This window comes from Sitophilus oryzae, unplaced genomic scaffold, assembly GCF_002938485.1.
Source record: "Sitophilus oryzae breed Bouriz unplaced genomic scaffold, Soryzae_2.0 scaffold_1436_pilon_pilon, whole genome shotgun sequence".
Lineage (NCBI taxonomy): Eukaryota > Metazoa > Arthropoda > Insecta > Coleoptera > Curculionidae > Sitophilus > Sitophilus oryzae.
The window spans coordinates 5919255-5947127 of record NW_022146100.1 but is presented as its reverse complement, the minus strand read 5'-3'; the positions used below and the strand labels follow the sequence as shown (position 1 = coordinate 5947127).

At 32.4% G+C, this 27873-nt stretch overlaps 1 protein-coding gene across 1 annotated transcript in view; it reads right to left on the bottom strand.

Annotated features, from left to right (window-relative positions):
• Positions 1–27873, bottom strand: part of LOC115876538 (protein Wnt-2-like) — a 278810-nt gene that overhangs the window by 121906 nt on the left and 129031 nt on the right. Inside the window, exon 2 of the mRNA XM_030892351.1 lies at positions 11680–11906. Within this exon, the coding sequence (XP_030748211.1) occupies positions 11680–11906 (227 nt within the window). The remainder of the gene's footprint in view (positions 1–11679; positions 11907–27873) is intronic.

The window sequence follows — 27873 nt, the reverse complement described above, 5'->3', positions numbered from 1 at the left end:
TAGATGGTTCGATGACACCCTCTTCTTTCATTTCTCGAAGGATTTTATCAGCTTCTTCACGTTTGGCGAGCGGAAGTCTTCTCGGATTTTGTTTGATTGGTCGTGCATCTCCGGTATCAATTTTGTGTTGTACTAAATTGGTACGACCTCTCTGTCCTGCTTCTCCTTTATCAAACACATCTTGATACTTGATTATCAGGTTTCTCAATTTTCTTCTATTTTCGGGAGATAATCCTTTAACGTTTACTAACTCCTTCACCATTTTGTCCGGAATTTTTGAAGTCGAAACTTTGGAGGCTTCCACGCTTCGAACGACTGAGGAGACCGAACAACAGTACCCTAAGAGGGTTCCCTTCTTCAAGGATACAGAATAATAATTCGTGTTCATTACTCTCACCGGTACAGTTTTCTTCGCTCGTAGCAGGGCTTTTCCAACAGCGATCCCTCGTCCTATTTCGCTGTCATGGTTCCTTGGCTCCAACAGAATAATACTCCCATTATTCATTTTACCTTCTAGGCAACCATCCAAAAATATCTCACAGCGCTCAGGGATCGAAACATCTTCTGCTACCACCACGCGAAGCGTCTCCTCACATTTTCGATGCAGAACCACTTCTTCTTCATTTATTTTCAAAATTCCTTGTTTGAGGTTTAGCTCAAAACCTCTAGTGGTCATGATGTCCATTCCGAGAATAAGTTCATCTTCGATATCTGCTACTAAGACTGGATGTTCAAAACTGGTGCTCCCAATAACAAAATTAAGGTTTACTTCTCCATGGACAGCAGCGGAGCCCCCCGTGGCAGTACGTAGTCGCCATTGTATTGTTTTAACCTTCTTCGATGTTTTAAGAATGTCCGGTCTGATGATAGTTTTCGTCGCACCTGTATCCAACAGCATGGTCCGGAACTCTCCATCAACAAAACCATCCACAAAAATGCTGTTGAATTTGTGTTGTAGCGAGGCGACTTGAGCAGTTTTCGTTGGGGCATGTTGGGTACAGGTCGACGTGTGCCCCTTCATTTCGACCCTTAGTAGTTTTCCGACCTCGACGAAGCCGGTTCTTCGTTCTTCTCCTTACAACGGCTTCGCACGTGTCCCACCTGTCCGCAGTTCCAGCAACGAATCGGTCCCTTCTTGCCCATGTACTGGTCCATTACCTTCCGAACAATCCCTTCCACGGATTCGTCGGAACATTCGTCGATGGCCCGTACTCTTCCTAAAGACCGAGAACTTTGTTTCGCGGCCTCAAATTCTAGGGCACGTGCTAAAGCATCCACCAAGTGCGTTGGGTGGGCTAGGAGAAGTGCTTGTCTTGTCTCGTTATCACGTAAGCCGTCGGAGAATGCCTGTACTGCCAACCGCTCCATAACATTCTCTGGCGTAGCAGGGTACGCAAGGCGAACGAGGCGGGCTACGTCGGCTTCAAACTCCTGCAGAGACTCATTTGACTTTTGAATGCGATTTTTTAGCTGGGAATGACATGTTCCAAATGAGCTTGGCCGTACCTCATTTCTAAATGTCGTACCAATTGCTGATAATCTCCCTGTTCCGATGGTGACAATGTCTGCAGAATATCAGTCGCATCTCCTCGCAGTGCGACAGTCAAAGCGGTAGCCTTTTCAGCGATTGTCCATCCGTTCGCTCTCGCAACGGCCTCAAACTGGCAAAAATAATTGGCCCAAGCGGTCTTTCCGTCAAACTGTGGAGGCTTAATAACTGACTTTGAGATATACTTATTTTCGACTAGTTTCGGTGCCTCCGATGTTTCTTGACATTTTGGTGAATTTGCCTTTGCTATTTCTTGTTTTAAAATTTCGATTTTTTTATTTACATCGTCCTCAATTTGTGTTATTTTGTCTTGTAGCTCCGTAGAATTCTCTATAATCTTTTCTTCTAATTCCCTGGAATTTTCTGTTATCTTTTCTTCTAAATTAAGTATTTTATTATTAAAGCTGGCCTGTATGTCTTTAGAATTTTCTGCGATCTTATCTTCCAAAATATTAATTTTATCACTGATTTTCTCTTCTAAATTAACTTCCAAGTCAATTATTTTACTATTCAAATTGTTCAAGTTCTCTAATTTTTGAGAATTCTCTGTCATTTTATCATTCAAATTCTCTTCCAAGTTAATCATTTTACTATACAAATTGTTCAAGTTGTCGTCTAATTTTTGAGAATTCTCTGTCATTTTATCATTCAAATTCTCTTCCAAGTTAATCATTTTACTATTCAAATTGTTCAAGTTGTCGTCTAATTTTTGAGAATTCTCTGTCATTTTATTTTCTAATTTTTGTAGGCACGAGTCAAGGTCACCTTCCAACTCAAAGCAAAATGTGTCAGGATCCTCACCTTCCTCCACCAAAACGTCTCTCAGTCTAGCTTGCAAAATGCTTTTCTTTCCATCTGTCTCGCACTCTCTCTTCCAATATACATTTCAGTTCGGACACTTTCAAGTCTTTCAACAATTTTTTCAGAGCCATGGTCAGTCTTTTTATTTTTCTTGTCTATCACACACGCCACACTTGACACCAATTGTTACGATTTTCGTCGGTTCCGTGTGGATAGAAAGTCACAATTTATTTAAACACTATTTATTTAACACTAATTAACAAAAACAATAACGATAAAAGACTTATAGAACTATTTACAAACGATTTATAACTAAGAATTTATTTTGAATTTTAGCGCGTCAACTGCACTGGTATATTTATAACTGCCCCCTGTAGGCCACTGCCGCCGGCTTTTATATCTACAGCAAAAGAAATCTAGAATAGTCCATAGATGGTTAGGCGCATAGAGAAGGTTTTCGAATGTTCTCGTATGTACTAGTCCATTCTAGTGGGTCTCGATTCTTCTCGAACGAATGAATCATTGCGGTGTCTATGCGATGTTAAGGTCATCCAAGGGCGGACCATATTGTGAGGTTAGGTCGAGTCCATACCGGCTCGCAACAATAATATCCAGGTCAGAAATTTAAAGATATTATTTTTAACTTTTTTTGTGAATTGGAAATCTCAGTGTGCGATCTAATAATATGCATAATATTAATCGTAGTTATTATAAATATATCAACTTCTACAAACTAGTTTCTAATGTTCTACATGTTCGAAAGGGCACCCTCCCTATTGCACAAATTTATTTTTCGCTCAATTTTATTTATAGCTCTTTGAACTCTCTTCTTATACTTCCGAATGCATTTTGCACTCTTTATTGTAAATGTTGAGATGAATTAATTCCGCTTTTTTACAAACGACGTCAAATAATGTAGCCCCTTGGCGATAGGTCCAGGAACCTCGCTGGACATTATACTGCTCTACCATTTCCAATCCATCTTCCGGGAAAATGATTTGATTGTTTATATTATATTTATATTAATTATTTTATATTATTGTATTACATTTGATTTTCCGTATTTAATGTTTTACCCCACGTCATTCTTAAGTTTGAAAGCTTATCAATATTGTAACGATGAAAAGATAAAATATTTAAAAAAATCAGAGCCGGACTTGAAATTAGTTTAAATAAATTGTGTCCAAATGTAAAAACAAAAAAAAAAGATATTAAGTGTGGCATATCATTGTTCTCAGGAGACCGAGTTCTTTCAAAATCTGAAATAAAAAATACAGGTCCGTATTAAAAAAAATAAGTTCGCCTCTGTATCTCAAAAATTAGCAACTAATTTGAAAATATAAAAATACTATCAGATAGCCTTAATAAAGTGGCTGTATGAATGTGCAATTAGTTTTTTGATTTTCTAAAAAGTAACGACAGGAAAAAATAAAATTGATTTTCAAAAAAAACAGTGTTTTCCAAAAAACTCAGCAATCCTTGAAATTTTTAAAACTTTTTTGATGTCATCTTGGTGAACATCCCAAAGCGCAACTTTGCCCCAATTTAACCATATTTGTATCTATTACGGTTAACGAGATACTAATGTCCGTACCTCGAATTTGTAGCACCCTGTATAGGTAATATTGTATTTTTTTCGGATTTAACTTAGTGTTTACTGTTTCGTTTGTAATGGAGGGTCAAGAAGGACAATATTCTGCTTCAGCTAGTGTGGACAATAATTTAGACTGTGTTTGTGTTGTATGTGTGTTATTAAAAAAGGGATTTTCTAGTCGGAACTTCCAAGAAATAAGTGACATTATTAAGTCTGGTAGGTCAACGGTTCCTCAAGAAGATGTAAAAGTAATGTCTCGTAATAGGGTTTTTTCCCCGCCTATAATTGTCACCGCACGCCGCTGTCTTTATTCTTTATCTTTTAAATTATAAATTTGCTACCTTTGATCAAAACAAATTGTAGAATAAATAATAAATATCACAAAAAAAAACTGAGAAACGGCTAACAAATCGCCAATATTTCAAATCAAATTCAAATGAGTCAACTGAAATGTCGAACAAAACTATCAAATATGGGGATCACGATATATCTTAGTATTTTTATTCAAAAGGTAAGTAAATAATTTACATTATTTGGTTTGTTCTTGGAAAAATGGCTGGATATGTCACTGAAACAGAATTCTAAAATATAAAAAGTTAGTATTTTGAATTATGCCACTGTGTTAATGACCATTGATGTTTGACCATTAAAATCTTATAAATAAAGAAGTTAGTAGTTAGTTCTAAAAATGTACTACAATACAGATATAGTATAATCCTTTATATTTAATTTCCTTCTTCATTTGTGTAAAAATATCTAGCCAGATTTACATAAAACGTTAAATGCCGAAGGCTTATTTTGCTACTTTTTCAGACTAATGAAATTGACTCTTAAGCGAAAATGTCAAAAGTTGGCATATAAAATATCATTTAGAGTGTCATCTTCTATGGAATAAAGTAAAAATATACCGAGGGTGCCAATTAAAAATCAAAAGTTGTAGTCATTTCCGGTGAACAGGAAGTGACCAAAAACAATTGAATACATCAACCAATCCTAATTCATGTCATATACTAACACACCAAATCTCGTTATTTTAAGTAAAAAAAAATAAAAAAAAATATAAGGTTGAGCCACTTTTGAGACGCACCCGGTATATTTCTTCTTGTCTTTCATTCTTTGAAAATTGTATAAAGAAAATTAATATTGCTAGATGAATAGGATTTTTTTCTTTACAGTTTTAAAAAATTCTAGCAATAATATCCAATAAAACATTAATTAAATTAATTTCAAGTTAAGTGGGACCTAGTTATATTGACAGCGTGTGTTCTGTGCCTTAACTTCACATAGCAGCGAACTTGTCTTTAGCTAATTGGCTCTAACCGATTTACGAGCAACGCTCTGAAGATATTTCGCCTATTTAGGAAACAATGAAAACACCGCCCAGTACTAAATTGTCAAGATTGATACGTGACTGAAATCTAAACGTCACCATAGGTGGATTTAGAGTCGTATTTGGAAATAAAATAAGCACAAGTCTGCACAAAGAACCACTTTTTAGTCGGTTTACTGTGATCGTCGTAGGTTTGAATAATATATAAATAAATAAAAATGTATGTTATAAAAAATTCTAAAAGGTATAAAAAGTTGAGAAGCAACTTCCAAAACATTTGACTGGCATTTCGCATTGTCGTATTCTGTTTTTAAGGTATTATATATTCCATACGTATAATAAGACAAAACGAGGCTTCTTGATTAAAAATGATTGTTTTTAAATGCCAAGTCTCGCAACACATTTTCTTTCACTCTAAAATGTTGTGAGATCTCATATAAAACCAAACAAGTATGTCAAATTATGTCATATTAAATATTACGAGAAAACTGCATTGAATACTTTCATTGCTGGATGCACGGGAACTCTCAAAAATAGCATGCATCTTAAACGCTAAATTCACTCGAAGATGCTATGGCATATGTTGTAGAATTTGAGAATTTTGAGAAGTTATATGGAAACTTAAATAACTTTCAAAATCAAAATAATTTTAGTTCGCTAAATAAACAAAATATTTTTTCCAATGCACAAAATTTCTCAGGATTTCCAAATCAAAAATCAAAAAACTCAATCGAATTTTAATTTCGCAAATAATTTTAATACTAATTCTAATCAACAAAATATGTTTAGTCAATCAAATGCCAATAGAAATAATTCTATTGTCGGCAGACCAAATTTTAATAATTTCCAAAATAATATCCATATATATATATATATATATATATATATATATATATATATATATATATATATAACTCAATATATATATATATATATATAAATATATATATATATATATATTATAAGTATACATATATATATATATATATATATATATGTATATATATATATATATATATATATATATATATATATATATATATATATATATATATATATATATATATATATATATATATATATATATATATATATATATATATATATATATATATATATATATATATATATATATATATATATATATATATATATATATATATATATATATATATATATATATATATATATATATATATATATATATATATATATATATAAAGGGGTCCTACAGCTTCTGCCGCATCCCGCATTTCGACCTCCATATTGCTCGATTTTGCCATTCTTCCTGGTTAATAGCTCTGTCTCTCATATACTGGTCTACTCCATCTAACCACGTAGTTGTAGGTCTTCCTCTTTTCCTTCTGCTTTGGGGACGATACTCCATTGCCCTTTTTGGTCATCTTTCCTCTCCCATTCTTTTTACGTGCCCATACCATAGTAGCTGTCTCGATTCGATGTTGTCGGTGCTGGTATATATTCGCCTTGTTCTTTGCCTGATCTCCTCATTTCTAATGTGTGCCATCCTTGATATGCGACATACTCTTCTGAGAAAGTCCATCTCCACTGACTCGACCATCCTTCTTTCTTTTGCTGTAAATTGACAGCATTCGGCACCGTATGTTAAAATTGGCTCTACGATTGCTTTGTAAATCCTTATCTTTGTTTGGATGGATGTTTTATTTGACCACAGGAGATGGTTTAAAAGACGGATTACTTTCTTACCTTGTTGAACTCTACTATGTATATCTTTCTTGGAGTTCCCTTCTTCAGATATAATACTTCCTAAATATTTATATTCGCTACACCTTTTAATTTCATGTATGTGTTGTTCAGGATCTTCAGTTTGTTCTTCTCCTACTTTCAGGTATTCGGTTTTTGTGAGGTTGATATTGAGTCCCCATCTGTCGTATTCTTCCTCAAGTTTCCTGAACATATAGTCGGCATCCTCCTCACAACCTGCAACAATAACTTGGTCGTCTGCAAAGAACAAGGTCGATAGAAGTGGTTGTCAATCTCTATTCCCATAGCTCTACTCTTCCTTCTCCAGTTTTTCAATGCCTCCTGTATATATATTTTAAATAAGGTAGGTGATAAACTGCACCCCTGTCTAAGTCCTTTAGATGTCAGGAAGGATTCCGATAGGAACTTCCCCTGTCTGATCATACTTTTTGAATTTTTGTACATATTCCAGATTGCATTAATATATGTTTTACTCACATTTGCCTCAACCAAGATTTCAAATAATTTCTTCAAAGGCACCGTGTCATAGGCTTTCTCTAAATCTATAAATACCAGATGCGTGTCCAAATTTCGAGCTCTCTTTTTTCAATTATTTGTTGTAACACAAATATGTTGTCTGTACAAGAACGCCCAGCGCGGAAACCACCTTGTTCTTCTATTTCTTCAAAGCTCTCTTCTACTCTCTCTTTTAATATCCTGCCATACAACCTTCCCATTGAGCTTGTCAAACTAATGCCTCTGTAGTTGCTACATCTTTTTTTGTCTCCTTCCTTAAAGACAGAGCTGATGTACGCCAGGTTCCAGTCTTCAGGAATGTTTTCGTTTTTTATCAGGCATCTGTTGAAGATATCAGCTAGTATTTCCAATAATATATCGGGTCCCTGCTTTATTAGCTCAATAAAAATGTTTCCCGGCCCCGCAGCTTTTCCATTTCAAATTCCAAAATAATACTCCAAATTTTAATACACCTAACAATCCAAATTTTAATAATTCGGGAAGTCATGCTGGTTTTCAAACCTGGCCTTCTCAGCCTATAAATATGCCTCAACCCCGACAACTACCCCCGCAAAGATATTTTACGAACAGAGAAGTTTTTGGCCTACCACAAAACGTGTTTACACCAAAACCAATTCCACTAAGCCAACGAACAAAACCAACACCCATGTCAATTAGCATAAAGAATACAAACGGATTTAAGAAACAACCCTCGCAAAATCAGTTTAATAAGCAACAACAGAGAGGTTGGAATCCTCCACAATTTATATTTGAAAAACTGCACGCTAATGAATATGAAGGAAACGAAGAACTACTATGATCAACACTGTAGAAATATCGAAAATGGGACAAATTTTACGACAAACATGGAAAACACGAACTATCAACAAATCCAAAATTTCAAGAAGACGAAAAAAGAAGAAAGAAAAGATGTCGAGCTGAAGCCAAATTCATCAAAAATCAACTCCATCGTTTTTGATTCTTAAGGAGGGAGGAGTTATGTATCCGGCAAATCAAGGCCATGCCAAGAATAGCCGCAGAAGATCGTCTTCCCTCGAATAAGCATTATTTCAATATAAAAGCAAAATGTTCTCACACCATGGTCATTCTTGTTTATTCTATTAATGTTGTCACTGTAACTTTTGAAAATAAAAATTTTTAAAAACGCAGCTTCGAGTTTCGGTTTCTTAATTAAGCCAGAGTTAATTTTATTTAGTCCCTTTTTAAGCACCTATTTAACAATTTTGTTATAAATTGTTAGTATCAATATTTGTCGTCTTTATTTCTGTAATAATTATAATGACTTGGCAATTGCACGAAATGATATTCTGTTCTAATTAAAAAACTTTATTTTTAAGAGCACTGTTTAGATTTATTTAGTAATCGAGATGGTAGATTATTCGTTTATAAATTATGGTGCTGTGCAATTGGCAAGTCATTATAATTATTATAATGACTTGGCAATTATACAAAAAAATGCTCTTAAAACAGTCGTTCGTAAAATTTTACCAAAAAAATATTTTTTTTTTCTTAAATTTTCAAAGTAAAATAGTAGGTTATTTTGTAGTTAAGTATTTGAAAAACGGCAAAGAGAAAATATGAATTATATGCATTTATTTAAGACTCACCCGGTATAATAAAGTTAAAAATGTGTACTTGTTACTAATAAAAATATATTTTTGAATGGAAAAAAGCATGTTTATTAAACAATGTATGTGTCTGGTTTATTATTGCTGATTTAAAAAGTATGTGTCTGGTTTATTATTGCTGATGGGTAATTCAAACCAGGGCACTCTCTATATAAAAAATCGCGTACTCAAAGTACCGCTATATCTAAATTACTTATCTTTTAGGCGTAGGCTTCGGTACAAAGCCGAAATTCATTAATATAATTCGTGCACTGAAGCGATTAAACGAGCTCAATCTATCATGTATAGTTATTAAAAAAAATTAAAATACTGTTACGTATAATATTCATTTCATTCATTATTTATATCATTATTTTAAAACCAGATTTTATATTTTTTTACAGAACAAAGACACTTTTCGTGAACACTTCTAAAATTATCTTTATACGTACACTATCATTTTTAAATTGAGTCTTTTCATAAACCACCATAATAAATACATTCCAACATTTCTAGAATTGATTCTGCTGTCTCTTCTAAGCTAAGTAATAAATAAATCTTCTCTACTTTTACTTCGTGTATGTTATCCGATATATATGAAAAAGTCATTTCCTTAATATATGAATAAATAACTAACTGTTGTTCTCGAATTTGTTGCTACCTGAAACGGAGAGGTCTCACATGTCAGCGGTTTCATTATGTATCTATAAAAATCCTAAATGGGAAGAGATATCTGATTTCTTCAAAGTTGTTTACATCTTTTTGTCGTAGTAGTAGAATTAGTAATATCGTATACAGCTAATTATCGAATATTTATCTATATTCAAATAAATTTATAATTTATTATGACTGAGGATGTCCCACTGGAAACTACTCAACAAGCAAAATTTTATGCTGCAACATTGCCAAAACTTCGCAAAGCAATGTGTAACATTGGGCGCGTTCAGGGACGGTCAGCGGCTGAGTGGCTGAGTAAGCCATTTCCGTAAACGGTCTCTTTTTACACACAAAAACAGTCAGCTGCTGAGCAAAATACTCAGCGGTCGGTCAGCCACTGTGTTCCCTGAACGTGCACATGACTTTTTTCATTGTAGGGAGGTATATGCTAGGATGCAAGGTAGCTTAATCTTCCGCCCAGCAACATTGCAATGCAAGGTTGAAAAAGAATTGTTGATGCGACGTTATTTGAGATGTTTTAGCAATGTTGTTAATTTTACGTCAATACAATATTTGTGGAAAAGTGTGTGGTAGTATCGTTGTACTCAGGAGACCGAGTCCTTTCAAAATCTGAATTAAAAAATGCAGGTCTGTTTTAAAAAAAATAATTTGGCCTCTGTATCTCACAAATTATCAGCTAATTTGAAAATCTAAAAATACTATCATATGTCCCTAATAAAGTGGCTATGAGAATGAACAATTAGTTTTTTGATTTTCTAAAAAGTAACGACAGGAAAAAATAAAATTGATTTTTAAAAAAATCAGTTTTTTCCAAAAAACTCAGCAATCCTTGAAATTTTTAAAACTTTTTTGATGGCATCTTGGTGAACATCTCAAAGCGCAACTTAATTTAACCATGTTCGTATCTATTACGGTTACCGAGATACCAATACTCGTACCTCGAATTTGTAGCACCCTATATACACACTTATCGACATTTGCAAACAATTATTTCATACCAACAAAGATTAGTTGCTACTGACTGTCATGTATAATTATGTGAAAGATATTGTTTTTGCCCTAGTTATTTTTGTTTCTATTTGAATTATATTTCAAAATATATACCTAATATATTTTCTTTCTATTGCAATATTTCTGGTTTAAAATTTCTTTAATATTTGTTAAAAATTATATTAATCATTATTATTATTTTTGTGTAACCAAAATTTAGTTTAAAATAGCTCGTGTAAAAAGCAAAATAAATAATAATCTTTAGAAGGTATAATTTCCTTATATATCGCATCACAATTTAAAGATTAAAATGTTAATCCACTTAATATATTCCCACAGGGATAATAAACCACGTTATTAGCAATCGATAAACATTTTTGGCCCACTGAAAAGTTTCATTCACCTGTCCCAATCTCTCAAATCCGAAAAAAACGTTTCTTTGTGAACTTCTGAACAAAGAAAATATGTTTTTATTACACAAACAAGGAGTATATGATCTCATGAAGAAACGGATTATATTTGTATTAAAATTAATAGCTATTTGTGCAATATTAATCTTTAACAAAATTTTTCATGTTTTTAGTCTGGGAACGAAAGCACGCTGTCCTAAAAACTATTTTTGATGTCTCTTTTTTAAATTCACAATAATTTCCCTGTAACTGAGGTCCCGATATAATGTTTTATTTAAATACAGGGAGCTAACGGCTGGTCAAATTATTATAAATATTCTTAGTAAAATTTATATTAAAATCAAGCAAAACACAAGTCGTTATTTGTCTAAATTAGACAATACGGTAAAACTAAGTTATATTTTAACATAGAAATATTTTTGGTGCAAAAAGGTTAATAAAAAGCGAAAATACCTACATACCGACAATGACAACGTGCCCAAACGCAGCAGGATTTTCAATACCGCTGCAGTTCCATCGCTGATGCCTAAATTGGTACTTGCACTCGTCTATTGCCAGGCGAATACCATCACCGATGGCCACCATCGCGTCCGGAGATGATTTGCACATTTCCCTCTGTTTGTGAGTCAAACCGGGTACTTTGGAACAGAATACTTCTGCTCCTAGATTTAAAACACCGTACACTATCCTGCAACAAAAAAAAAAATTATTGCAAAATCACAATAAAAAAATATACAGGGTAGGCCGAACCGTATTCCGGAAACATCGGCAGCATATTCTGCAGATAAAAATAATTATAAGGTTCGTATTAATGTATGTCTTAAAAAGCTTAGTTTCGGAGATACAGGGTGCAGAAATTTTATTTTTATTTCGATTTTTGCCAAATAATTTCTGAAGTAACGTCAATATTTGGATGAAAATTGGTGTATGTGTAAAATCGCTTATTTCTGGGGCTTACTCAACCGGGTCTCACAATGCAAATTCACCTCAAATATCTATTTAGTTTGTCATTGGCAAGCAGGCTCTCATTGTACATGAAAATAACAAAGCAAACATTTACTGATCTGGATAAAATTGATAGTTAAATAGTAAAACTCGCCCGGGGATACTCCGCCCCCTAGCCACTAGTATTCTATTCAATATATCCCATTCCATATCTTCCATCTCATTCAAATATTATTCGGATCTATTGGTTAATCTTCAACAACTAGCTGGTGTCACCTGAAATAAGTATAGGGACTTTCCCCGGACGCAAAACTGCAGCTAAACAGATTCGCATCCCTAATAGTCGAAAAGACTCGCATCCTTAATAGTCATAAAGACTCGCATCCTTCGCATCCTTAATAGTCATAAAGACTCGCATCCCTCGCATCCTTAATAGTCATAAAGACTCGCATCCTAATAGTCAAAAAACTCGCATTCTAATAGTCAAAAAGACTCGCATCCTAATAGTCAATAAGACTCGCATCCTAATAGTCAATAAGACTCGCATCCTAATAGTCAACTATTACTACTGACTCGCTGGCAAGCTAAGCCTGTCTCTTACATCACAATTTTACCTAATCGCAAATATTTACATCGATTATCAATGAATAATACTATTTTCTCTAATCGACTTTCAAATTAATAGAGTGTTCTAGCATTACTAGATAAATAAATAGAGAGTTTCCGAATTATAAAACCATTGTTATAACCAACTTATTTTCCAAGTTTTACATCTGGGAGTTTTTTTACATGAAAAATTTGATTTTGATGTCAATATGATTCCTACTTGTAGAGGGTTTTCGTCCGTACCTGTATGTTTTATACAGGTACGGATTACGAGTACAGTACTCGGTTCTTTTAACCGCGTAAAAAAATATACATTTATGACGTTTTTTTACGTAAAATGGTCTCTTGGTAAAAATCGCTTCGAGTAATGATTCTCGAGATATTTGGAATCGAAATTATCAATACCTATGATCAATATCATCATTGATATAAATTAAATATGTTGACTAAGTAGTTATTAGACTGGAATCATAAATTTAAAATGTTTTGTACCAAAAGTTTAACAGAAACTGTTTTCTACTCTAGTGAATCTACTCTACTAACTAATATGAAAACAGAAGGAAAAAATTAATCGGCAAGCCCTCAATTGAGAGCTTGCCGATTCATTTTTTCCTTCTGTTTTTATATATTCCCCTCACTATTTCAATTTCTAACTAATATGTTTATTTTTTGACTAGTGATGGGAAAAACCAATGAAGTTTAATTATCGAGTACTCGAGTTTCAAGCGATTGCAATAATCGAGCGATCACTCGGTTATTCTCAATAATCGAGCGGTTTTTCGCTGTCGCCGTCGCTTGTACTTGTACTCGTAACGCCAAGCAGTAAGCTGCGTGCGCAGAGCGCATATTCTTTCGATGATAGTGGCAAAGGAATAAGCGATGAGTACGAGTAGTTTCGCTTGATCATGCATCGAAGTCTTGTCGATGTAGGCGGTAAAATTTTGTCACACAGTTACGTAACAGATAACGTCGTATAGTCAACAATTAACAATGCGGCGCCAATCAAAAGAGCAATCTGTTGTTTAAAGATATTTTACCAAAAATACTGATAAAATATTGCCAATCTGCAATATAGATATGTAGCAAATTCGCTGCATAGGATTGCTTGCGTTTGTCGCTCGTTAATAATCGAGCGATATCGGTTATCTCAATAATCAAGTACACGAGCAAATTTTCGCTCGAGTTATCCCATCACTAATAATGACATGTATTGACTAATTCCATTCTAAATATCTTGAGAATGGTTGCTCGTAGCGATTTTTACGAAGATACATTTTTTACGTAAAAAATCACAAAAATGTATATTTTTTCACTCAGTAGTTTTATACAGGTACGAACGAAAAGTTATTACTCTTCAAAACAGTTAAAATACATGTAGGTGGCGTCCCCTATAAATAGGAATCATATTGACATCAAAATCAAATTGCTCATGTCAAAAAACTCCCAGATAATAATTTTCATCCAAATATTGACGTTACTTCAGAAATTATTTGGAAAAAGTGGAAATAAAAATGAAATTTCTACATCCTGTACCTCCGAAACTGACCATTTCACGACATAATTTAAACGAACTGTTTTACTTATTTTTATCTGCAGAATATGTAGCCAAAGTTTGCGGAATACAGTTCGGACCACCCTGTATATAATCTTAAACAAACATTCTTTAAAATAATTTTTTAAAATAAATAGTTATTCTAATTTTTAAATATAAATCAGGTAATCAGAAACAAATCGAGATACGGTTTTTTTGACATGCAATTGTCGACGTTCTAATAATGTGTTTATAACAGCGTTTCATTAAACTGATTTTTTATCTCCCCTAATTTCACGGGAAATATTGTCACCTGATAAACTGTAGACGCTATTTAAAATCTCTATATCAAAAACTAATAATGTTCTGAAAATCTACCGTTTCTTAACAAGGAGCCAACTACCTGTAACAAATTACATCAGCTCACACGATGCTTTCTATCTGGCAGTGTTACTTTCCCATGCATTGAAATGTCGTATGGCGAGACTTACGATTCGATACAATCCCGAGAATATCGGTTGAAAAAGCGACTTAAGTAGCGGTTAAAATTGTATTATCCCTTTTGGATACCGAGGCAGCAACTTCTCGATACAAAGACCTGTTTGCTGTAATTGACATCCGATATCTAGTATGCACTTCTATAAGGTTATCTGTTTAAAAATACTTAATATTTTCGTTTAAAGCATTTCTATTACTCTTATTAAAATGATTCCCCAACTAACATTTTTTGTTTTATAATGGTAATGGTTACGTTTCGATAACCTACTTAATTAAACCTAAGAGCCTATCAATTGTTCCCGAAACGTTTTCGTTACCCTTATAACATCCCTATAGCACTTAAATGGAGAATCTTATAAAGGTAACGGTGACCGAATTTTAGTACCTTATAAAACCTTTAACGTGACCTTTACTCTCCATTTATTGGTAACTAAGAGGTTGTCTTTACCTTTATAAACCATAAATAAGTTTTATAGCGGCAAGGAATACATTTTCGTTACCTCTTTAAAACCTTTATATTCCTTTATAGTGTTTATAAACACCAAAATAAAAAACGCCCCTTTTAAGTTCATCTCTTTCTACAACGTTTGTTTGCAATATATTCTATTTCAAGTCCTTGTCATTATTATTCTGCTTGTAGTTTAAAGTTGACAGCAATGGATTTTCACTTTGATGAAAATGGCGTGTTATAATAATTATCATAACAACTTAAATACTCTGTAAGAAATCTATGAGGACTAAATTTTATTGGCACGGAAAATTTATCGAGTAATATTAACATTTTACCCTTCTTAAAACTAAAGCGCCCCCGTTTAGTCAACTCAAATATAATTTATTTTGTGAAAACCAAAAAATTAAATTTAAGTCTCATGATTTGTTTTTTTTTGCAAATAAACTGCGCAACATTTCTTAAGCCCATGCTTTTGAAAAAATACGTCTTAAAGCTTCGGTAATATTGCTTAAAATGCAATATTCTTCTTTTTTGTGTAAGTACAACAACACAAATATAAAATGGCCGCCTTATAAAAGGACGTCATGTTCGCCATTTCGCCTTTTAAAAACCTCTAGTTTTATATGGGCCTTTAAGTAATCATCAACACTTTAAAAACTCTTATAATACTTCCCTAGGTGTCATGGGAATTTTGCTCTTCCAATAAAACCTGAGGTGCTTTTGTGATACTTAATAGTTTTATAAGTTACCAAAAAGATTTTTATAGAAACTTGACCATTGACTATAACCCCACTTTTTGTTTCGGGCGCTTTGGCTTTTGCAAAACAATTTTTTAGTCAAAATAATTAAAACAAAACCCTTCAATACACTTCAAAATTGTCCAAACCACAGAAGATGGAAAATCAACACCGTCTTTGAATCTATACATTCTTCCAAAGGTCCTCTGCCCCTTCCTTCATCGGTGGCAGTCGATTCAGTCGAAGTATTTGGTAATATATCTTCTTGAGAAATGTCTAAGTTTTCGTAATTTTTAGTAGTTGTGGGTGCACACCACCCAAAATATTTTCGCGGGTTTTAACGCACTTTCTATAAAAACTGCTAATGTATTTAATTTTTTCCAATTTTTTCTTTCTACTTCCATCTTTGATTTACAAAAGCAAAACAGGAACATAAAACATAACCTAACCCTAAAAATATAGCGCCCCCTACTCTACACATGAAAGGAGTTGCTACTGAGCCTATAAGTTTTATAAAATTCTTTAGGTTTTGTAGTAGCTGTAGAATGTTTATTAGGTGCCTTAGGATTTATAAGGGTTTTACGAAGTAAGCTATAAAACTCCAAGAGTAAAAGTTTTATAATAAGGTTTTTAAGAACGCTATAAAACCCTTTTAAAAAACCTTAAGTAACCAATACCAAAGGTTTTATAAATCAGGTAACGAAAACATTTTGGATGCAATATTATAAAACTTCAAGTATTTTGGTATTTTTTCGAGGTGTTACAAAACTTTTAGCACCAATAGTGTTCTTATAAGACTTTAAACACTCTTATAAATGTTAAGGTTCCTTATAGACCTCTTATAAATATCCGTTACCTTTTAAAAAAACTTTAGGCTCCGAAAAATGTTACTTGGGTCTTATTATGCTTTGAACACACATTGAGTTCCAGTCACGATACATCATCATGATTAAGGTAAGGTAAAAAACGACAATAATATGCTCACTGAATGCATCAAATTTTGTCTAAAAATGCATAAATATGCATACATGCTAAATTATCAATTATGTTTATTATGAATGTTATTATCTTTTTTTAATTTTGGCGTTAGATAGTTTGATAAAAAAAACATAAGCATAAATCATATCTTAAAATAATTATAAAAAAATTGGCGCCGGGAGGCACGCGCGTATAGCTGCCCATACTAAAATATGTTAATAAAAAGTTGGTAGGCAGTTTATTTAGTTTCAAAATAAAAGGATTTTTCTAATTTCGGTCCGCGGTTATTTCCCCTATCCGCCACCTGGGGTCGCGTCTGATGGGAGTTTGGAGTTCTCCACACGGATTTTCTCAAAAACGGACTACGGAATCACGGAATATCTCAAAAACTGCGACTTTGACTGATTTTGATGTTATTACAAATTTTGTTGCAAATATTATTCCTAATCTTAAATTGAAAACCGCGTTTCGCTAGCTACTGTAATGTTGGAGTTACGATTTTTTTAAATTTTCAACCCCCGTCCATACCTCCTTACCAATCCCCCACTCCCACCAAAAACTAATGGCCAGATTCTCAGGTGCCATAGTATTTTTGTGCCAAATTTGGTTAAAATCAGTTTGCGGTTTTTGAATTATCGTGTTACAGACAGACGGACGGACGGACGGACGGACGGACCGACTAAAGAAACATATAATGGTTAGAAAGCCACTAATTAGTCAAAGAATAACAGAAGAGTGCAAATCATTCTACAAAAAACACGACAGCACAACGTCGATGTTGCAGTTTATAGATGAATATCTGAATTATTTAATCTTATATCTATTTAATCATGACTTGAGCACAAAAACGAAATTTGCAGTGTACCGCGCAATAATAACCCATGTTATATGCAAGCTAAACCTGGGTGCCGACACATGAACGCATTAAACAAGTCGCAACAGAGACACCTGAGACAACTCTTAAAAATCAAATGGTTCCATCATGTCTCAAACGTATAAGTCCTTGAAAAAGCTAGCCGCGAGAGTCATGATAACTAAATTCCGCTTAAGATGGGCTGGCCTCGTATGCATCAAGATGCAAGAAAACCGCCTACCGAAATCTCTTCTTTACGGTAAGCTTGTAGACGGTAAGAGGCAACCGGGTGGACAAATCAAAAGATACAAGGATATTTTCCATAAAAACTTAAAAAAGTAATAAGATTTTTGAATGTCCGGATAACATCATGTATCGGGCTTTTCAGTAACAGAAAAGCTCATGAAAGAAAACGCCTTGCGTAACCGTCTAGTGATGCGTATCAGATACTCGTCAGCGCGTAATGGCAGTAGTATGGTAAACACCTGTAACATACCAGTATATACTAGGAATATATCTACAATATTCCTCAATGAGTATATACCCTACACCTTCTGGGTATATGCCTGATATATACCCCAATTATATTTATCTACCCGTTGGGTATTTACCCACCGGTCATCACTGATCGTAACCATGACAAATATTCAGACTTTATATTATCTATCAATTAGACATTACTAACGAAATTCTTGAAATGAATCTAAAATGATAGAATTATTAATTTTTAAATAAATCTATTAAAAAAGAACGATTAGATATTATATGAAGATTTTAAACATATTGTGTTATAGGATATACTGTTTTGAGTTTTTTAAGTTTTTTAAAAATATACCTAGGGATGAATTTAAAATAACAAACTATTAGATATATCAATAATTATTATTTTATAACAAACGGAAATATATTTTTTTGACCTTCCTGTATAATGTTATTTATTGATTATTGAAATAGAGATTTCTGTTATAACCCAAATTTCAACTTTAAAAATGTTCAACTCATGATCAAGATCATGTTTTTGTCAATTTTACACATGTTTTATTCTTTACCTCGAAAATTCTCAAGAGAAAGATTATGAGATATAAAAGTAGTAATATACTGGGTATTCCATTTAAAATGACAAAGATTTTTTGACGAAAACACTTTTCAATTGATCCAACAACAATGTAACGCTGGTAATATTTTAGACAGATGGAGCAGGTCTAATCTAAAAAATCTAAAATTTCAAAAAAATCCTATCACCGGTTCTCCATAAACGTATAACGTGCCATCGCCGTGAATAGGGTGATTCACGGCGGCCAACTATACCATAATTTTTCATCAGCCTTTGAATTTTCATTATTGGACACGCCCAATCGATAAAGTTGTATCGCAATGGCCGATGCCGACTGTTTAGAAAGTAAAATTACACACAACTATTGTTTTATTGGTTATTTTAATATTCATTACAAGCGATGGGAATGGTCGAGCGCGCTGAGTAAACGATTATAAATTTCTTTTATAGCCTTCCTGCGGAAAAAATACCCGAGTAGGTTTATTTGTTAGATGACTATTATTGATATTTCTTGATTTATTACTATCTTGCAAATTATTTTTCTCTCAATTTATTAATGGTCCCGATAGTAAGTATGTAATTTTTTCAAATATATGCAGTAATCAACTTTTAAAATAGAAGCTTACCAAGAGCTATACTACACTCAACGGCACGAAAAACGAGCACCTTAAAATTTTCATGTATTTAAAAGTTTTATGTATTGTGTTCTAGTAGACCGATTTTGATGATTTTTTAAGCAAATTGTAGCTAAATTATTTGACTTTTTAGTATTTCTTTCTAAATTAAAAAAAGCCTGAAACGCTCTGTGGAGTACGTTAACAAAGCTTGGAATTTAAAAATAATCTTGTCATCTGGGGGTCATCATCTTTTCTCGATAGTTTGTTTTTTGATTCATCTCAATAGCTTTATTTTTTGGAGTTACTCGCTTTTGAAGAAGACACATTTTTTCGTATTTTTTACTTTACATTAAAACCATGCCTTTGCTTTTGATTCTAGTCAACAGACGTATAAAATAATGTTTATGTAATGTCACTGACTGAAATATACTTATTGTTGTCTGTTGGGCAGTTACTCTAGCTATGGTTTTAAATCCAAAAGTTGATCTCTATCATGATCAATTAAAACAGCAATAGCCGATACCGAGGCCGATACTTACAAAATTTAAAACCATATCTCTACTAGAGTAAACGTAAATAAAAATAATAATATGACTGTTCAATGACAGTGACATTATAAAAACAATATGAGCACTATTTTAGAACTGTATTAATGCAGACCCAAAATCAATGCTAAAATTAATGTTGTTATATGCTGTTAATCGTTACTGTTCTATTGAAAACCGAATATCTCCTATAAAAATAAGGCTATTGTGATGAATCAAAAAACAAAGTACCGAGAAAAGACGTACCTAGATGATAAAATAATTTTAACTATTGTTACGGGCTCGTTGAATTTGAACTTTATGTCAGTTTAATCATATATTTTTGTACTTGTATGCTTAGGCGTAAAAGTGCTTTACTTTTATGCCTAGGCGTTAAAATGATCCTTTTTAATAGGTGTAGCGTTTTTTATAAAACATTACCACTGTGAACGGCAGCTTTTCATCGGAGAGCAGTCGTGGATAAGGTATTTCACTGTTTCACTGGAAAGAAAACTAATCAATAACAATAAACAAAAAATATAGATATTGTACGCCAGGCATGTACAGAGAAAGAAAACACAGTTGTATATTACTTAAAACTAATGACTATATTTATTGATGATGTTCTTTGATGGTAAATAACATTGTAGAATTCTAGCAACTATAGTGGTTATATGTCGAAGAAAGTTTTGTTAAAAATAGTACTAAATATGTTCTATGAAAACGACTATGATAAAATACAATACATGTAAAGTGAGAAAATATATGAAAGGTAGCATTACTTTAATTAATTTGATATATTTTATATGATGTTAAATCGAGATGTTGCAACCCGTAGATTCCAGAATCTATGTTTTGTTATTCATCTGTTAAAATAGTGCAATAATAATATCTATGAAAGTAATACTATTACAAGAAGTAATGTAATGAAACCTAAGATCTAAATCATATTTTAAATACTAAATCGACATGATTGTTCTTAACGATCTAACCACTAAACAGTCTGTAAGATATTATTCAAGATGTATGTTATTGTTTAAGACTGAAAATGTTTTAAATGTTAAATGTAAAGCTAGAACTTAAATCTACACTTAGCTGTTCTTGAGGCTATCCTGTTTCAGAGAGTAGCAGCGTGAGGTGGGCTCATATCTCTGCACTGTCTCTCGGCCAATGCAACAAAAGAGGCCAGGATGAGGACACCATGAACCATTACAGCTAGCGATGGGAACTATCGAATGAATTAGACTATCGAATGGTTAATGAATGAATGATTTCAACTATCGAATGGTTTTATTCGAATAAAATCATTCGTTCATTTGTATACTAAAGCATATGTGACAACCTCGCCGTGCGACTAAATGGTTATCGTTGAGCCACGACTATCGAATGCTTTTGATAAATGAAATTTAGTATTCGTTTGATTTTTGTATGCGTCAGTGCATTATTAGTTCTTCCAAATTTTTATTACTTCGCCGTATAAATACTGTGCTATTTTTGCGTTTATTAAAATAGTTAAAATATTAAAATAGTAGTTATTTTTTAATTTTATTTATTGACGATTGTGTGCATGTGCAGGTGGTCAAAATTTTTCCGAAAATTTGTGTGATTTTCCGTAGTCCGATCTTTCAATTATTTAATTTTATATGGTATATGGTCTATTTTTTAATGGGAAATTTTGAGAAGTAGCAATTTTTAAGAGAGATGAGATGAACTTACTTAATTTTAAAAATACATATTTGTATTTTAGATGTTTTAATAATATGAATTAGTTGAACTTAATAATCATATTTAAGTAATGTGGTTAAGTAAATGGGGTTATCGAACTCAAACTATGGGGTGAGAAAATTAAAATGAAAGTTTTACACGTGCCAATTTTAAAAAAAAGTTAACGATGTTTGTATTTTGTTTATAATAATTCTCTTACATGTAGTTTTTTGCGAAGAAATATTTCATTTATTTTTTAAAGTAAATGCCAGTAAAAGTAAATATAATTTTTAAATAGAAATATAAAGCACCTAATATAAATAATTTTGATTTCTAATTTTTTATTTATATTTTCGTTCCATTACACTGCATGCTTAGAAAATTAATAAATGTTTATATTTCATGATTTTAAAATTTGTTGTTAATATAACAAATTAGTTCTGTAACTATTATTATTTAATAAACCAACGTTGCCAAAAAATTTAGAGACTATATTATTTTTAAATAGGATAACAATATAAATAATTTTGACATCTAATTTGTTGTTTATATTTTGCTACTACTTAAAAAAATATTTATATTAAATCATTTTAAATTTTGTTGTTAATAGGTATAACAAATTATTACTGTTATTATTATTTATTAAACCAGTCTTTGCTTAAAAACATTAAAAATCATTTTCTTACATCCAAAATAACAAGTATTATTGCAGTGTAACAACAGAATATTAATAAAAAAATGCAGAATATATAGACATACTATCCCTAACTAACTAAAGCCAAACAATAATATTCTTTGCTAATATCAACTAATACCAAAATATGGCAACAGCGCCCTTCATAATGTATTTTCTGTGTAAATACTAGCACCTCAATAAAAAAAATAATGTCCTTATCTATATCTGACTCCGCAAAAAATCAAAGATGCCGGCTTCTTTCATGGCATTGCCACCGACCGCTGTCGGGTTTCTCGGAAAGAAACCTACGTCGCCGGGCGAAAACTAAAATTCAGTTAATATTTTATTATAATCGATCCTGACGAATAAATGAATTTCATAAATGAATGAATTTTATAAATGAATGGTTTTTGCTGCCGAATTACTAGAATACAATATTTCAAGGCAGATGACGGATCTATTCGATAATTTTTATTCGAATAGTTTTCAACGAATGTTTTCTTACTAACTATCGAATTATTCGAATGAATTGCAACTATCGAATGTTTCGATAGTATTCATTCGATAGTTCCCACTACTAATTACAGCCGTAACTATCAACTAGGCTTAAAAACAGGAACGAAGCAGCATGGGGCCTACGCCACATCCACGCTGGGGCACTCTATACATAAGATAAACCATCCCTACATGGGACACTCGTCCACAGGACATCTGTACATAGAAACACTATTCGTACCTTGGAACACTACTAGGACCTTGGATAATGCCCGTACCTTGGACATCCAACCATAGGATAATGTCCGTAACTTGGACACAGTCCGTACCTTGGAATCAATACACATATATGGAACACCTGCCCATACCTTGGACCCTAAAAACATGAAACTCGTGTTTAAAACCTGCCCAGGTATAATAAACACAATAAACCTACCTCGAAACACTTCCGAGGGCTCAATAATAAACAAAAGAAAAACAAAAAACAATAATAAACAAAAGAAAAAGAAACTGTCCTTTCTTCCATTTAACATTCTGGAGGACAACAGCAAAAGTACACCAACGTGTCAGCAAAATACAAATACGAGTTAAGGTGGATCAATCCACACCTCTACCCTAAAAATATTCAATAATAATAACGAATCTAATAAAGATAATAACTCATGTTTACCTGTAGCTTCGAAATGGCAGCTGATTCAGATTATACAGCAAGATTTAAATAATTACCATTTCTTTAAGCCGGGATGGTTAGGTTAGGCTCCAGAGCGGCAAAAGCGAAAGTGAGGTTAAAGCGCAGAGAGGCGCCAAAATAAATGCCCACAGAGCAGCACAGGATTGTCGACTTGAGAATGTTATAAATAAATTATCCGGCCTGAACGATACGGAATCGGGTGAGGATACGCCAGACATCATATATTATATATGAAAGACATGTAACGAACTAAAAACGTTACAATATTGTCAATCACGTCGCAAAAGTTAATACTTTTGTGAAGTATGAAAAAAAAACTATTTAGGGCAATGCTATGGAAAGGGTGATAATATAGTTATAGGAAAATTTGATACTTTAGCAACCGAAAAAAATATGACGTTAATCACATACACAAATGATTGTGTATGAAGTTAATAATAATCATCTATCAAAGAATACAATCCTCTGATGCAATCGAAATTATATTTCCATAGAAACGCCTTTTAATTTTTAGGATATAAAAAAATTCAACCATATTTTCATGTTTTTTAAAATTTCCCTAAAACGGTATGGAAATTTGGAAAAGTATAAAAGGGGAATAACAATTTTAGAAAGAACAAACATCTTAAAGAAGAATGTACATTTATCTATGTATATGTTACGGTTACAGTCCGATGTCCGGTTAATGTCGACATTAACAGGTTAATGTTTGGGTTTGCTTATGTTTTTGGTTGTTTTGTTGTGTGTTATTCTGGAGATTAACCGGGTAATGTCGACATTAACCGGACATTGGACCTTAACCGTAACATATATATCTTATATATCTTTTCTGAACTATAAAGATTTTGCTACCATAATTATCATATTTTATCAACTATAAATATAAGGTAAAATGGATTTATGATTCAATGGCTTTATAATATCAAATGGAATTTTAACTGCCCAAGCATTTGCGAATGTTCTTTATTCAAATACGCATTATGAATTGAAACAATGTTAGATTTCTAACCAGTAGAATTTTCTCGTTTGACTTAAAGATCTGCAATTTTAATTCGAAATGATAAACACCTCCTTAGAAAATTTATTACATCGGAATCCATTTTAGACAGGAGATAATAAATAAGGGGCGACTAATGCCTTGCAAAATTTTCATAAAACACGAGGAAACCGTTCGATATAAATCATTTCGTAACGAGCGCTGAAAGAAAATTTATCGAATTGTTTATTTCTTATTATAAATTGCCTATTTTGTACCATTTGTTATTTAGCTTATTAAAAAAATATTATTAACTGGTATTGTTCCTGGCATAGTCCCACATAATAATATAGATAATAATATAGAGAAACAAGATTTACGTAAGAGCTTTTTCTCTAATACACCTAGATGCAAAAAAATGCACCGGAAAAATGTGTCGCCAAATGTGTTATATTTTTTCTATTTTTAGTCCTATGTTTATGAGTTTTTTAGCAAATTGTTTATAACTATATCGACTTTCTCTTGTAAACTCAGTTTTTTTTATAAACTTTAGTATTTGGCTTATTATACAGGGTTAATCGAAGGGTTGATTTTTTACCATAAGTTTAAAACACCCTGTGCAATAATTTGGTGGGAACTCAAAGGTAACTTTTCACTGAACACACTTTCATCCATTCCTATATAAAAGCGATCGATAAAAGAATAAATATACTTCAATTTTTAAAATAAAATCAAACCAAAAACCAAGCCTCGTTTCACAATGGAAAAAAGATTATGACAATATGATGACAACGAAAAGTTGGTTTCCATAATAATGTATAATTTGTACTTTCTAAACCATATAAAAGTGTGATTATTTTGGAAAAAGCTGCAACTTTTAATGCGCATGGGCGCAAAGTAAGGTCCAGAGTCGGGAGAGACAAACCTATTGAAGTACAATAAAGAAGGTTTGAAAATGGCATGACATGATTTTAGTTATATGTATAACTAAAGAAAGGGGAACACACAATAAATCTGTAGGGTCGCGGTGATTAACCCCCCTCCTATACATTCTACATGGCGTTAATATATCCATGTAAGTATATAAATATGATCTATCTTAAAAATATATAGAAAACGCGAACTCTTTTATTTACCTTTTATAACGGGTCTATCTAAAAAGTAGCTTATCCCTATAACTTTTTCTAATTTTTCAGATAAAATCGAGATTTCCTATGTTAACAAATAACATAAATTAGGATTGATTGACGTACTCAGTTGTTTTCGATCACTTCCTGTTGAACCTGACCACACCGGAAATGACTGCAAGTTTTGATTTTTAAATGACACCCTTGGCATTTTGTTACTTTATTCGATAGAGAATGACACTCTGAATAATGACATATCGAATATGATTTATTTGAAATTGCAACATGCGATTCAATTGACGTTACAATTTGACTCGAAATACCAAGTGTATGGTAGCAAATTATTTGTAAAAAAATGCTTTTTCCAAATATGCTAATGAGCCACGCTCGTTCCATTTGAAAATTGAGATATGATGTCATGCTATTCGGAGTGTCATTTTCTATCGAATAAAGTAAAAATATACCGAGAGTGCCTTTTAAAAATCAAAAGTTGTAGTCATTTCCTGTGAAACAGGAAGTGGCCGAAAATAATTGAATACGCCAATCAATCTTAATTTATGTCATATACTAGCATACCAAATCTCGTTTTTTTTTCTATTTGAAAAAATCAAAAAGTTATAGGGCTGAGTCACTTTTGAGACGCACCCGCCATATAAAGCAACTAGCGGTACCAGCGACTTCGTTCGCGTCGAATTAATCATTTGAAATGGTGATGATAAAGCAAAGCAAGAATTTCCATTAACATACAAACTGGATAAAATTTTCTCACATTTATGTCAGCATAAGAAAAAACAATATGGCGATATTATTATATAACTTCGTAATATTTGAGGGGTAGTTTCATCTCGTTGGAATTTTACTTTCGAAAAATCCGTTTGCCAAAAATAAGCTTTTTACGTCAAGCAGTTTAAGCAGAATCGTGGTTAAGAAATTACCCAACTTTTTGGAACACCCTGTATGATTTTTTAAAAAATTCCAAATTTCCAACTCCAAAAAAACCAAATAAATTATGCTTGTCCAAGCGTTTTCCCGAAAGACTAAACGTTTTTTAAATAACAAATATTGTAATATTTGAGGGGCGTTTTCACCCTCTTGGAATTTGAGATTCGAGAAACCCCTCCTTATCGAAGCTCTACACCCCACAGTCAATCCGTTTGCCAAAAGTCAGCTTTAAACGTCAAGCAGTTTAAGCAGAATCGTGATTACTCAATGGTCATATTTTATAAAACACCCTGTATAAATTTATAAAATATCTTAAAATATGTAAAACAACAAAATAAAATATACGTGTTTAAGAGTTTTTCCGAAAAACTCACAGGTTTTTAAATAAAAAATATTTTAATATTTGAGGGATAGTTTCACACCCTTAGAATTCGAGTTTCGAAAAATCCCTTCTTATCGAATCTCTACACCCTAAAGTCAATCTGTTTTCCAAAAATCAGCTTTTTACGCCAACCGCTTTAAGCAGGATACATTTTTAAAAAATCTTAAAATATGTAAAAAAAACAAAATAAAATAACGTGTTTAAGCGTTTTTTTCGGAAACTTGACCGTTTTTTAAATAAAAAATATTGTAATATTTGAGGGGTGGTTTCACCCTCTTGGAACTGGAATTTCGGAAAATCCCTTCTTATTGAACCTCTACACCCTACAATCAACCTGTATGCAAAAATTGAGCTTCTTACGTTGAGTGGTTTGAGCAGGATCGTGATTAATCAGTATCTCAGTCACTTAAGGATTTTATATATTAGTATAGATATTTCATCGTAGTAGATTTAAACAAATCATTAAAATCAATAGCGCTATTAATTCTATAGCCAATTCACATGAAATTTGATATAATATATCAATATGATTAACTTTTTTTAAACTGTGTAATTTTCGAAAAAATCAGTTTCTGAGAATAGCCCAACCATTATTTATAATCCTCGTATAATTATTTTAAATCGGTCCGAGAAAAAGCTGTTTTAAACATTCTTTTATGTGTGTTATAATAGATTATTAGAATGTATAAGGATATAATTAGATGAATCAATGCAGAGTTATTTCTTTCTAGGAACATAAGAAATTAATAATAATAATACTGGAAATTATATGTGTCAGAGATCAGAGATATCTAAATATAAAAAAAATATTTTTTTTCAAAAATTTTTGTTTTAAAAATTTCCCAGGGAAAAAATTTCTCAGTACATT